We start from the raw sequence: 15,127 nt of genomic DNA on the forward strand, positions 1-15,127 counted from the left end.
CAAAGAATGACTGGGTAACTTTGACCCAGAGAATCTTGGGAAAATGTGAAAGCCAGTGATTTTTTTGAACAGATATTTATAGATATTCAATAATTTAATATAGTCACATCTGCAAATAAGATTTTTTAATTCTAATATTCGTATCAATTACTTATGTATATCATTATATTAGCTAAAAATCTCCAAAACTCTGTCAAATGATAGTATACTAATGGTCATAACCTTCACTGACTTGTTCCTGCTTTTATTAGAAATGACTTAATTTACCATGTCTACTGTAAACAGTCCTTATCAAGAATGATGCAGCTCTTATATACTGATAATAAATGAACTCATATATATAAGGGGAAAAGAAGAAGGGTACAGAATATGTATGACATGCTAACTTCTGTATTCTTAAATGGTACATACATAAATGCTTATAAAAGCACGGAACAGTTTTGAAAGGATACATAGGAAACTTATCACTTCTGAGAAGTGGAGCTGAGAGAGGAAGACAGGATAGAATGACAAACAAATTATCACTATATATTATTTGAATTTCAAACCATGTCCATGTATTACATTTTTTAATATTTAATTTAAAAAATAAAAAGAGCATAATGTGGTGGTTAGAAGTGCAAAGTTTTTAGTTAAACTGCTGGTGTTCAAATTCAGACTCCGCCTGAGTTTATTTAACTTAAATAACTTGCCCAAGGTCAATAGCTACTAAGTCATTTTTATTTCATTAATTCCTGCTCTTAAATCTTTATCTCTTCTACTTTCTTCAAGCTACCTATTCTTTTTGTCTAATTTTGCTCTTGATGCTTACTTAGCTAATTAATTTTCAGTCTTCCTTCTTAGCTAAATATACTCTCTGAGAATGTTTTACCTGCATCCCACATGCTTTGTAAGTAGTAATTTCATTATTCAGTTCTAAATATTTTCTAATTTCCCTAACAAATATTCTTTGACTCATTAATTTTCAGAGGTATCATTTTTCCAAAGAAGGAATTTTTTTGTTTCTCTTTTGCAACTAACTTTTTTATCTTTTCACAGTGTGAACATAGAATATAGTCTGTAATGATACAGATTTTAATTTTTTTAAAAGTTCATGTTATTTCTATCAAAATAATATTTCATAGTTTAAAACCTCATATAGTTCTACAGGCTTACATATATAAGCTGCAGGCACCTGCCCAATGCCACTTACTCCCTACACTTGCCTCAGTAGCAACTCTGTGATTTCTAAATACCTTGCTTATTTAGCTATTTTTTCATTTTACAATTTTACACACTCTTTTCTTCTTACTATAAAAAGTGAAGTGGGGCTTCCCTGGTGGTGCAGTGGCTACAAATCCACCTGCCAATGCAGGGGACACGGGTTCGAGCCCTGGTCTGGGAGGATCCCACATGTTGCGGAGCAACTAAGTCCGTGCACCACAACTACTGAGACTGTGCTCTAGAGCCCACAAGCCACAACCACTGAAGCCCACACATCTAGAGCCCATGCTCCGCAACAAGAGAAGCCACCGCAATGAGAAGCCCGCGCACCGCAACGAAGAGTAGCCCTCGCTCGCCGCAACTAGAGAAAGCCCGCGTGCAGCAACGAAGACCCAACACAGCCAAAAATAAAATAAATAATAAAAATAAATACATTTTTTAAAAAAACAGTAAAAAGTGAAGTGTAGCTAAACTACATCTCCACTCCTACATCTTTTACAAAGAATTAAATTTTCTGTAACCTTCCAAATCTGCAAATATTTTATTCTCTTTAACTTCACAGTTTGGCTAAGCACAGAATTCTAGATTGAAAATCAGATTCACTCATAATTTTGAAGGAACGGCCATACTAGAGTCTAGTTTCCACTGTTCCTGATGGTAAACCTACTGCTATTCTGATTCCTGAACTTTGAAGGTAATCTGTCAGTCTTCCTTCCTTCCTCCCAAGTCCCTCACCTCGGGTAGAAACTCTTTGAGAGTCTCACTTTACCCCTGAAAGTTCTAAAATTTCCTTTGATGTGGGACTTTTTACATTTGAGTCAGTCCCTCTCAGTAGTGTATTTTTTTCAAACCTAAGGCTCCTGCCCCATCCGTTCAGAGAAATGTTCACGGTTTGTGTCTTTCATCATTTCCCCTAACCATCTTCTCTGTCCTCTCTTTCACTAGATGGATGCCCAGTCCTGCTAGATTGGTCCTCCAATTTTCCTAATTGGAAGATGCCTCTATTTCATCTTCTACAACTTCTTTTGGTTTTTTACTTCTAGTGTATTAAAATTTCCAAAAGTTTTCTTACTCTATTCCATACTGTCCTTATTTAATGAATGTAATATTAATAATACTTCTAAGGATATTAATCTGTTTGGGTTTTTTGAGGCTTTCTTTTCATTTGTCTTTGCTTCTTCCAAGTTCCTATATTTCTCTTATACTTATTGTTTTGCTTTTTGCTTTATGTTTCATATTAGAAGTTTTATCAAATGTCTGGTAATTGTTGTGACTTTGGGCTTGGCCATGCTATTTGCTTTGGCCAATGAAATGTGAATGGACATCACCATCCACGCAGAAGCTTTAAATGTGTCTTTGTGGTTTGGCCCTGTCCCCATCCCTGAGCTTCTGCCTTCTGCCATGTGAGAGAACAGCATGTTGCAGATAGTAGCTACTCACTACAGAGCCTGGAATGAGCAGACTTGTGAGCTTAGTGGTGCTCAATAAAGTTGGCAATATGGCTGCAGATGATCAGCAGTCCTCAGGGCCATGTGTAAACAAGAAATATTTGTTGCAAGCCACTGACATTTGTGATCCCATCTGTGGGTTAAAATGTACACATACACTTCTGGAATATTTCTAGAAAGAAATAGAATATTTCTGGAAGGATTAGTAGACACTGGAAGTAGAAGGGGTCAAAGAGAGGGAATCTCAATTTTCAGGTTATATTCTTCAGTATCTTTTAATACATGTTCATGGCAAGCATTTGTTTTTATAATAATTTCACACAAAAATAATCTTAGTTAGAAAAAGACAAAATGAAAGGTCTTTTAAGAGTATCAAAATAAAAGACAAAATTTCTCCAATTTAAAATTTTTCTTAAAATACTTTTTTTTTTTTTTTTTTTTTTATACAAATGGTCTCCCCAAGAGAAGACACTTTTTTTTTTTTTAATTTATTTATTTATGGCTGTGTTGGGTCTTCATTTCTGTGCGAGGGCTCTCTCTAGTTGTGGCAAGCGGGGGCCACTCTTCATCGCGGTGCGCTGGCCTCTCACTGTCGCGGCCTCTCTTGTTGCGGAGCACAGGCTCCAGACGCGCAGGCTCAGTAATTGTGGCTCACGGGCCCAGTTGCTCTGTGGCATGTGGGATCTTCCCAGACCAGGGCTCGAACCTGTGTCCCCTGCATTGGCAGGCAGATTCTCAACCACTGCGCCACCAGGGAAGCCCTTAAAATACTTTTATATTAAGGGAATATATTCTCAATATAAAAATTATGGAAACCAGAGAAAGGTATGACTAAGAATAAAAATCATCAATTATGTCAACAACCAGACATATAATTTCATTTGTACCATTTTAGAGATCTGATTCATCACCTTGTATATGTAATTTTGTATTCTGCTTTTCAATTTTATATTATAATAAGTACTTTACAGTGTTAAGAATTCACAAACCTCACTTTTAATTGCTATATATATTCCACCATACATATATGTCATAATTAGCTTAATCATTCCCTTAGTGTTGGACAAATGTATTAATTCTTATTTTTTACTACCTTAGGTAACGTCTCAATAGACATTTCTAGGCATAAAGTATCTCCTGTATTTATGACTTTTCTTTAGGATATATTCCTATTACCAGAATTGCTGGGTCAAAGACATGAACATGTTTAGGCTCTTAATACATACTGCCAGACCGCTTTCCAAATAAATTACATGGATTTACATTCTTACCAGTAATATGAGGCAGTCACATCATTGAGAATCATTTTTTTACTTCAGCTTATATGACAGGCAAAAACTGATATATCAGTAGCTGTTGTTTTAATATTTCTCATTACTAGGAGGGCAAATATCTTTTCACATATTTTATTATTTATTTGCATTTTCTTTCATACAAATTATCTGTGGCTTTTCATTTGCTCACTAATCAAAGTCTTAGTGCTTTACCAATTGATTTGTATATAATTTCTTCCATTATATTAAGCTCAGAACGTCTAGTTTCTTTGTGCTTTTTTTTTTTTTTTTTTTTTTTTATGGCTGTGCTGGGTCTTCGTTTCTGTGCGAGAGCTTTCTCCAGTTGCGGCAAGCGGGGGCCACTCTTCATCGCGGTGCGCGGGCCTCTCACTATCGCGGCCTCCCTTGCTGCGGAGCACAGGCTCCAGACGCGCAGGCTCAGTAGTTGTGGCTCACGGGGCCAGTCGCTCCGCGGCATGTGGGATCTTCCCAGACCAGGGCTCGAACCTGTGTCCCCTGCATTAGCAGGCAGATTCTCAACCACTGCGCCACCGGGGAAGCCCTCTTTGTGCTTTTATATAGCACATATAGTAACATATCAACGAATCTTTCCATCCATGCCCTCACTAGCATAATAGCTCTCTAATCTCTGGTTGTATCTCAGAATCATCTGTGGGACATTCATCTCAGAGATTTGGATTCAATTAGTAGAAGATGGAGCTAGGTAGATATATTTTTAAAAAACTGAAAAGGTGAAAACAATGCATTATGTTCTATGCTTTTTATTTTTTCTGGTGGCCCAAAAGTTGAAGTGCACCTGACTCTGTCTAAAGCTCTGTCTTAATACTTAATCTCCTTAAAACAATGAGTTAAAAAAAAAAGGGCATACGATAAATTTTTCTGGAAGATGTCACTATTCATAACAGGATTTTACGAAAGCCATTTCTCCTACCTGGTTGGAGAGTACTAGGAAAAGACAAGGTGACTTTTTCATCTTCATTCTGATAGTTAAATCCTGTAGCATGTATTTCTGGAATGGAAAAAAAAAATTACTTCACAAATCTGACTGGACTGATAAGACCAAATCCAGACGGCAGCAATTAACATTTTCAAGAGCAAAATCTCTACTAAAACTAAATATTCTTAATTTAATAAATTAAGTTCCTATTAACAAGAGTATCATTTCAAAGTAACCTGTTTTAGGCTATGTAACCTAAGTTAAATATGCTCCTTAGAAACAATTACACATCCTATATTAATTCACAAAACTTTTATGATATAAGGGAAATAGGGCTGCTATAAATATGAAAAGGTTTACTACCGGATTCCCAGACACGTTTCATTCTCATCTTTGTGTGACTATGATACTGCTTTATATGTTGCAGTCTTACTCATGAACATTTGAAATACTGAGCAGATTGCTAAGATCTCGGTGTTAAAGATATATCAGTGAAAGTTCTGTCCCCCACCCAAACATAGGTAACAATTCCAACAAGATATAAATCATATTTCCAGTGAAATTCTTTGTTGTTACATTTTACAGAAATAAAGAAGGTGAAAACAGGTGTGTGGATTAAATTAAGACTTTGATTTATTCCCTACCAGGAGTGAGAAGAGTCTGCTTGTTTAACTGATACTTCAGAATGCTTAGTTGACACTTTAGGAAAAGAGCTAAGTAGATCAACTCCCAACCACATCATATCCCCATTCCAAAAGAAAAACTGCCCAAAGAGGTAGCCTTAATAAGCACTTGAAAAGATGTTCAACATCTTTAACCATCAGGGAAATGCAAATCAAAACCACAATGAGATACCACTTAACACCCATTAGGATGACTCTAACCAAAAAGATAGACAATAATAAGGTTTAAGGGAGGATGTAGAGAATTTGGAACCCTCATACATTGCTGATAGGAATGCAAAAATGTTTCCAAATGCTATGAGAGGGACTTCCCTGCTAGCGTAGTGGTTAAGAATCCACCTGCCAATGCAGGGGACACGGGTTTGATCCCTGGTCCGGGAAGATCCCACATGCCATGGAGCAACTAAGCCCGTGAGCCACAACTACTGAGCCCGTGGACCTAGAGCCCGTGCTCCACAACAAGAGAAGCCACCGCAAGGAGAAGTCCGCACACTGCAACAAAGAGTAGCCCCCACTCGCTGCAACTAGAGAAAGCCCACACGCAGTGACAAAGACCCAGCGCAGCCAAAAAAACAAACAAACAAAAACAAATGCTATGGGAAACAGTCTGGCAGTTCCTCAAAAGATTAAATACAGAGTTACCATATAACCCAGAAATCCCACTCTTAGATTATATCCAAGAGAAATGAATACATATGTCCATACAAAAATTTATACACAAATGATCTTAGTAGCCAAAAAGTAGGAACAACCCAAATGTCCAACAATTGATGGACAGATAAAATGTGATATACAATGGAATATTATGCTACAACAAAAAGAAACGAAGTGCTGATATATGCTACAATATGGATATGCCTTGAAAATATTATGCTGAGTGAAAGAAACCAGACACAAAAGGCCACAGGTTTATATGAAATGTCCAGAATAGGCAAATCGATAGAGACAGAAAGTAGACTAGCCGTTGCCTAGGGCTGGAAGGTCATGCAGAAATGCGAAGTGACTGCTCATGGGTACTTTCCTTTTGGGATGATGAAAATGTTCTAAGGGACTATCCTGGTGGTCCAGTGGTTGAGAATCCGCCTTCCAATGCAGGGACGCAGGTTCAATCCCTGGTCGGGAACTAAGATCCCACATGCCGCGGGGCAACTAAGCCCATGCGCTGCAACTGCTGAGCCAGTGCACCTCAACTAGAGAGCCTGCATGCCACAAAATACAGAGCCCACGTGCCACAACTACAGAGCACACGCACTCTGGAGCCTGCACACCACAACTAGAGAGAAGCCCTCGTGCCGCAACTAGAGAGAAGCCCGCATGCCGCAACGAAGAGCCCACATGCCGCAATTAAGACCCGACGCAGCCAAATAAATAAATAAATTTTTTTTAAAAAAAGGGGAAGAAAATGCTCTAATTGATTCTGACGATGGTTGCATAACTCTGTGAATATATTAAAAACCACTGAATTGAACTGTATGGTGTGTGAATTATATCTCAATAAGCTATTATTAGAAGAGAGGTAGCCTTACCAGTCACAGGCTTAAGTTTGATATGGGTAACAGTGATTCAAATTTTTTTTTTTTTTTTTTAGTATAACACACACACAAGGTTTTAATTTATTTATTTTTACTTATTTATGGCTGTGTTGGGTCTTCGTTTCTGTGCGAGGGCTTTCTCCAGTTGTGGTAAGCCGGGGCCACTCTTCATCGCGGTGCGCGGGCCTCTCACTATCGCGGCCTCTCTTGTTGCGGAGCGCAGGCTCCAGACGTGCAGGCTCAGTAGTTGTGGCTCACGGGCCTAGTTGCTCTGCGGCATGTGGGATCCTCCCAGACCAGGGCTCGAACCCACGTCCCCTGCATTGGCAGGCAGACTCTCAACCACTGCGCCACCAGGGAAGCCCCCGTGATTCAAATTTAATAACATTCCATGAACCAGGCAAGATGCCCACAATTCACTTTTTTTTTTCAAATGAGTCACGCAAAGATTAAATTTCCAATGTTTCTTTTTTTTTTTTTTAATATTTATTTATTTATTTAGGTTGCGCTGGGTCTTAGTTGTGGCATGCAGGATCTAGTTCCCTGACCAGGGATCGAACCCGGGCCCCCTGCACTGAGAGCATGGAGTCTTACCCACTGGACCACAAGGGAAATCCCTCCAATGTTTCTAATACAATGGTTCAAACATGTCTTTATAAAGCCAAAATCTTTACAAAACCAATAAGAAACTATAACTTCAGTTTTTAAAAGAACTTTAATCAATTATTCCTCATTTTACAGATGAAAATGAGGCATATAAAGTTAATGATTCACCTAAGGTCACAGAGCTGGACTAGAACTCAGTTCCCTTCCTATTCCTGTTGCCAAAATTCTTTCTGCTATCATAAGCTAGCTCCTAAATTTGAACAGAAACTCAAGACTTGGTATATATATATAATATTAATGAAATCTCTACTGAAACAATGACTTTTGCTGGCAAAAATCTGAGATTTGCTCTAACTTGATCCCCAAGAATAGAATCTTACTTTGCCTACAGGGAAGCTAAGAAGCACTTCAAGGCTTAAGAATGTACCTTTCTAACTAATATATGAAGTAGCATTATGATACCTCTGAGGTACTATGATCAAAGACCATCTCCATAAAAGTTTACTAAAGCTAACTTGTTTTTATAGATGCACAAAAAAGCTTCAAAATGGTAAGAAATGAAGCTAGAAAAACAAAAGAATAGCAGTTTTTAAATTTAAATAATCAAGTACTGTATTGTTAGATTACATTCTACAAAATATGCTTCCAAATGTACATATCAACTATACATGTGTACCAAAAAAAGAGCAAAATTTCCGCCAAAATTCTTTTAGTAAAAAGGGAGTAGCCATATATTTGAATTCTTTAAAAGTCTGTTGTATTACGGGATACTCTTCCAATTACTTTATATTGGACAACATACTACTTGGCAAATGTACATTAGAGTTTGAAATAACCTCGGTCAATTGTAGTTTTGTATATTCTGTATATGACACCACCATTTATCCAGTGGCTCAAGTCAAAAATACGAAATGATCCTAACTGCCTCCCCTCCATGTCTGCCTGTCTCTTACACCATACATCCAACAAGCAAATTCAACACCCTTAATCCCAGACTTTTCAATGTCTCCACCACTATAGCCCAGTCCAAAGTACCATTATTTTCTCTCCTAGACCACTACAATAGCCTCTTAACATTGTTGACCAGGGGATTTTTGCAGAAACTGTGGCCGGCAATTTGTTACATAAGGGAATATTGAAACACCCAAGTTTGAGTAAATATCAACAACTTTTTTTGCACGTAATGTACTTATTTGAAACTTTGTACATGTCTTACTAAAGCATTCTAATATTTTGTTAGAGTGTGATACGCAGTACAGCAGGCACCTCTGTGCAGGGGAACAGAACATCTATTACAAATATACTGTGTTTCACTATGCTTTCCCCTGGAAGAGCAGACTCTACGCTTTCTGGCAGCATTTTTTTTTTAGTCCTGTGTATATTATTTCCTCTAGCATATATTATTTTATTTTACCTGAGAGTCGACAAGGTGGATCTTTGCGAACCGCCACAAGAAGGACCAGGTTCGGGACTACCACTACACTTACCAGAATGGTCAGTTACCCATTCTCTAGCTACTGCTAAGAAAAATTGCTTGTAAGTCATTTTATTCTGTGCATTAAGGTTACAGTAAAATTTTAAATGCATTGAATAAACCTCAACTACTCAAATAGAAACTTACTTTCTTATACCATTTTCAAGTTTTCTGGAAGATACTGAAGTTTGCCAGATATTGATCAGACTGATCAACTCCTTTCATATATTTATTATACTCTAATACAGGGGTGCCCAACCCCCAGGCCACGGACCGGTAGTCGTCCGTGGCCTGTCAGGAACCGGGCCGCACAGCAGTAGGTGAGCGGCGGGAGAGCGAGCAAAGCTTCATCTGCCGCTCCCCATCGCTCGCATTACCACCTAAACCATCCCCCCACCATCCGTGGAAAAACTGTCTTCCACAAAACCAGTCCCTGTTGCTAAAAAGGTTGGGGACAGCTGCTCTAATATATAAGTGGGCTTAGTTATCTGACGGCCAGTCCTCCTGTCTTCCTTCCTGTAGATGTTATGGATCCATGCTATGGAGAGGCTATGGATGTGTCATGAATAGTTGTCACCATGTGGACCAGCCTCTTGTCTTTCCATATAAGAAGAGTCACTTCTCCCTTCCGTAAGAATGTCATTTCTCCCCTCTGCAGATATTTAGATTTCTCCTTTAATTGGTTTGGTAGACCACGATTCTCTCTTATAGTCCCACAAACTCTGGTTTTATTTTCAACAATATTTCAGATGTGGACACACTGTTGTAATAACTGTCTTGGTAAATATGGTGCCACGAACCAAGATAACGTTGTAGGACCAATAATACTGTTTCTTGTAGTTTCTTTCCTTCATCCATGTAAATCTCAAGGCTGCATATATATCCAGTTTCACTTTCACCAACCATCCTGACCAAAATTCCATATTTTGTAAGTTTTCTGGGATTACAGGTTTTGAATCTGAGTCATCCTCTCTACTTTATCACTGCCTCCACAAGTGACAGCTCTTGTTTGGTTATATAGATTGATTGAAATTTTGGTAGAGGGACTTCACTGGTGGTCCACTGGGTAAGACTCTACGCTCCAAATCCAGGGGGCCCAGGTTTGATCCCTGATCAGGGAACTAAATCCCACATGCATGCTGCAACCGAGAGTTTGCATGCCGCAACTAAGACCCGGCGCAGCCCGCATAAATAGATAATAGATAGATAAATAAATAAATAAATAGATAAATAAATAAATATTTTAAAAATTTATTAAAAATTTTTGGTAGAAAATAATCCAAAAGAGGTTTAACTTTTGAAATTCTGTCTGTAGGAAGTGGAGTTCCTGAGTTATCATTAAAGTGAAGAAATGTCATTATTTGTTGGAACCTTCTTCTCGTCATAATCTTTGGAAAGATAGGTGTTTCAAGTAAGGTATCAGTCGACCAATGTTCTTTCCAGTGTGACTTTCTTATTTGTCCCATCAAAGTTATTAATCCAAGAAACTTCTTCATGTCACTATTGGTTACATCAGAACTTTTTAAAGCCCCATCATACTTTTTATATGATTTTTCATTCTGTTGGTGATACAAGTTTGTTTGACAAGTGACCAACTCAAAAAAGTCGTTACCAAAAATTGTTATTTCACTAACATTTTGCAGGTTATTACATTCAATAGTTAAACCTGGGCTTTCCTGGTGGCGCAGTGGTTAAGAATCCGCCTGCCAATGCAGGGAACACGGGTTCGAGCCCTGGCCCAGGAAGGTCCCACATGCCGCGGAGCAACTAAGCCCGTGTGCCACAACTACTGAGCCTGCGCTCTACAGCTCGTGTAACTACTGAGCCCACGTGCCACAACTACTGAAGCCCGCACGCCTATAGCCCATGCTCCGCAACAAGAGAAGCCACTGCAATGAGACGCCCGCACACAGCAATGAAGCATAGCCCCCACTCGCTGCAACCAGAGAAAGCCCGCACACAGCAACAAAGACCCAACGCAGCCAAAAATATAAATAAATAAATAAATTTATTTTTTTTAAAAAGTTACACCTGACACACCTGTAAAGTCTTCTAATTTTTGTGAAATGTTGTCTTCAACCCACTCTTCTGCAGAAGAAAAGGATCATTCTCCAGCACCATGGGTTTCATTTTCACTTCCCATATCAGAATCAATCACTAAGGTTTTTTGTCTTTTTGTTGGTCTAATATTCACATTCGCCTGAATCAGAACTATGTTCTGAAGAACTATCATCTTCTGAGAGACTAGTATATACATCGCTCAGACAATCAGAGAAAGCATCTGGATAAAATTCACTGAAATATTCTTCTTCACTCAAAGTTTCACAATGCATCATTTTCGAAAATTTTACGATAATAAACTTGCGTTTATAATAAACACAAGGTTGGAACAAAAACCTAATGGAGCAAAATGTGAATGATAACGACAATCATAAGTTGTATAATGAACCCTTGACCAATTTTAAGCTCTAACAACATCTCATGGTGATGTTAATTGTATCGGCTAACAAAAGACGTATTGATATGTCTCCGGTCAATAAATTGTTAACTGGTCTGTTTCCACTTTTGCTGCCTTATAATCTTGTCTTCACACAGCAGCTAGAGTAATCAGTGAGATCTAAGCCTCTAATGGAGTCCCAAATGTTCAGAATGAAAAGCTAAGTCTGCTTAAGATGGGCAATTATTTCTTGGAGAGGACCAAAAAAAGCACTCACCATAAAAGAAAAAAATTGATAGATCAAATTTCATTAATATCCTACTGTACAGCACAGGGAACTATATTCAATATCCTGTGATAAACCATAATGGGAAAGAATATGAAAAAGAATATATATATGTAAAAAAAATTTTTTTAACTTGTAATTATCAAAAGACACTATTAAGAAAATGCACAGGCAAACCACAGACCAGGAGAAAATATTTTACTTTGTATATATGACAAAACACTTGTATCCAGAATATACATAAAAACTTCTACAACTCAATAAAAAGACAGACAACCCAAAACACGGGCAGAATCTTCGACACTGGTCTTACCAATACAATGTCTTTCTAGATATGCTTCCTCAGGCAAGGGAAACAAAAGCAAAAGTAAGCAAATGGGATTACATCAAACTAAAAGGCTTCTGCACAGCAAAGGAAACCATCAATAAAACAAAAAGACAACCTACCAAATGGGAGAAGATATTTGCAAATGATGTATCTGAAAAGGGGTTAATCTCCAAAATATATAAACAACACATACAACCACCAACAAAAAAAACCCTGATTTTAAAATGGACAGAGGAGCTAAATAGACATTTTTTCCAAAGAAGACATATAAATGGCCAACAGGCACATGAAAAGATGTTCAACATCACTAATTTTTAGGGAAATGCAAATCAAAACCACAATGAGATATCCCCTCATGCCTGTTAGACTGGCTATTATCAAAAAGACAAGAAATAACAAGTGTTGGCAAGGATCTGGGCAAAAGGGAACTCTCATACACTGTTGGTGGGAATGTAAACTGGTGTAGCCACTATGGAAGACAGTATGGAGATTCCTCAAAAATTTAAGAATAGAATTACCGGGACTTCCCTGGTGGCGTAGTGGTTTAAGAATCCGTCTGCCAATGCAGGGGACACGGGTTCGAGCCCTGGTCCGGGAAGATCCCACATGCCGCGGAGCAACTAAGCCTGTGTGCCACAACTACTGAGCCCGAGTGCCACAACTACTGAGCTCTGCAACAAGAGAAGCCACCGCAATGAGAAGCCCACGCACCGCAACAAAGAGTAGCCCCCACTCACCACAACTAGAGAAAGTCCGTGTGCAGCAATGAAGACCCAACACAGTCATAAATAAATGAATGAATGAATGAATGAATGAATGGATAGAATTACCATATGATCCAGCTATCCCACTTCTGGGTATTTATCCAAAGAATATGAAAACACTAATTCAAAAAGATATATGCACCTCTATGTTCATCACAACCTCATTTACAATAGCCAAGATATGGAAACAACCTAAGCACCCATCAACAGATAAATGGATAAAGATGTGGGATGTATACACAATGGAATATTACTCAGCCATAAAAAGATGAAATCTTGCCATGTGCCACAACACGGATGGACCTTGAGGTTATTATGCTAAGTAAAATAAGTCAGATAGAGAAAGACAAATACCATATGATATCACTGATATGTGGAATATAAAACAAAACTAATTTTAAAAAAGCAAAATAAATGAACAAACTAAATCAAACAAAAACAAACATGCAGATACAGAGAACACAGTAGTGGTTACTGGGGGTGGAGGGTGCCCAGGAGAGGGCAAAATGGGTAAAGGAGATCAACTGTATAGTGATGAATAGAAAAGAAATTTTTGGTGGTGAGCACACTGTATGGTATACAGAAGTAGAAATATAATGTTGTACACATGAAACATATAACAAAATGTCATTGAAGATACGGAGCAATTACTAGAACTCAGTAAGGCTGGTGCCTCACTGTTGTTCCTCAAAGACTGCAAGCATTCTCCAACCTCAGAGTTTCTGCAACTTCATGGAAAATTCTTTATCCAGTTACCTACACATCTTATGTCATTCAGGTCTCTGCTCAAATCACTTCTTTAGAAATCTGTTCTATCACCTTAAACAACAATCTTCATTCTATATCCTCTTACTGTGATTTTTGAGTACTAATCACTACTTTACACCACATATTTGCTATTGTCTTTCTTTCCAGATTGAATACTTGTATCTGGAATGTTGATTCTTGGTTTTGTCCACCACTCTACCTCCAATGCTAGAACGGTTTCTAGCACATAGTAGGTTTAGTAAATATTAGCAGCACAAATAGATCACTTTAAAAAGCAACAGGGCTTCCCTGGTGGCGCAGTGGTTGGGAGTCTGCCTGCCAATGCAGAGGACACGGGTTCGAGCCCTGGTCTGGGAAGATCCCACATGCCGCGGAGCAACTAGGCCCGTGAGCCACAACTACTGAGCCTGCGCGTGTAGAGCCTGTGCTCCACAACAGGAGAAGCCACGACAATGAGAAGCCCGCACACCGCGATGAAGAGTAGCCCCCGCTCGCCGCACTAGAGAAAGCCTGCGCACAGAAATGAAGACCCAACACAGCCAAAAATAAATAATAAATAAATAAATAAATTTATAAAAAAATTAAAAAATAAAATAAAAATTAAAAAAATAAAAATAAAATAAAAAGCAACAGCCTAAGTGATTACATCATAAAGATCATCAATACTATCCATATAAAATACATTAATAAAAAAACCCTGGGACTTCCCTGGTGGTGCAGGGAATAAGTTGGCACAGGTGGATAAGACTCCATGCTCCCAATGCCGGGGGCCTGGGTTTGATCCCTGGTCAGGGAACTAGATCCCACATGCATGCCACAAGTAAGGAGCCTGCCTGCCGCAACTAAGAGCCAGTGCAACCAAATAAATAAATAAATATTAAAAAAAAAAACACCTTTACTAATGTTACATGAATGGGGATTTATGGCTAGAGAGAAATTTTCCAATTAAAACATAATACAGTGATTCAAAAAGGGATCTATCTCAAATACCTTAGAAGATAATATTTGCTCTGGAACAATTAGATTGTTCAAAATGTGGAAAGCCATTAATACTAAAACACATATGAAAAGTCTGAATAAATATGCTTCACTGAAGTAGAGAAGAAAAGGTAATATTTCTAAATTAATGTTCATATTAATTTAATACTAATGTATCAATAACAGTTGATATTAACATTTTTATAATTTAAAATGTATCTATGTAAACTGAGCATTATAAGTAGATACTTTCCTACATCATGTATAAACAATAAAATTAAACTTAACCAAACTTAACCTTGATTAAAAAACTTTTTTAAAAAATATTTTAGGGCTTCCCTGGTGGCGCAGTGGTTGAGAATCTGCCTGCCAATGCAGGGAACACGGG

General features: G+C 38.1%; 1 protein-coding gene across 3 annotated transcripts in view; it reads right to left on the minus strand.

Annotated features, from left to right (window-relative positions):
- Positions 1 to 15,127, minus strand: part of NPEPPS (aminopeptidase puromycin sensitive) — a 103,538-nt gene that overhangs the window by 38,037 nt on the left and 50,374 nt on the right. For all 3 annotated transcript variants that reach the window (XM_082373462.1, XM_082373461.1, XM_082373463.1), the window contains one exon: positions 4,878 to 4,955. In XM_082373462.1, the coding sequence (XP_082229588.1) occupies positions 4,878 to 4,955 (78 nt within the window). The remainder of the gene's footprint in view (positions 1 to 4,877; positions 4,956 to 15,127) is intronic.

The sequence above is a fragment of the Balaenoptera borealis genome, assembly GCF_965194805.1.
Source record: "Balaenoptera borealis genome assembly, chromosome: 20".
Taxonomy (NCBI): domain Eukaryota; kingdom Metazoa; phylum Chordata; class Mammalia; order Artiodactyla; family Balaenopteridae; genus Balaenoptera; species Balaenoptera borealis.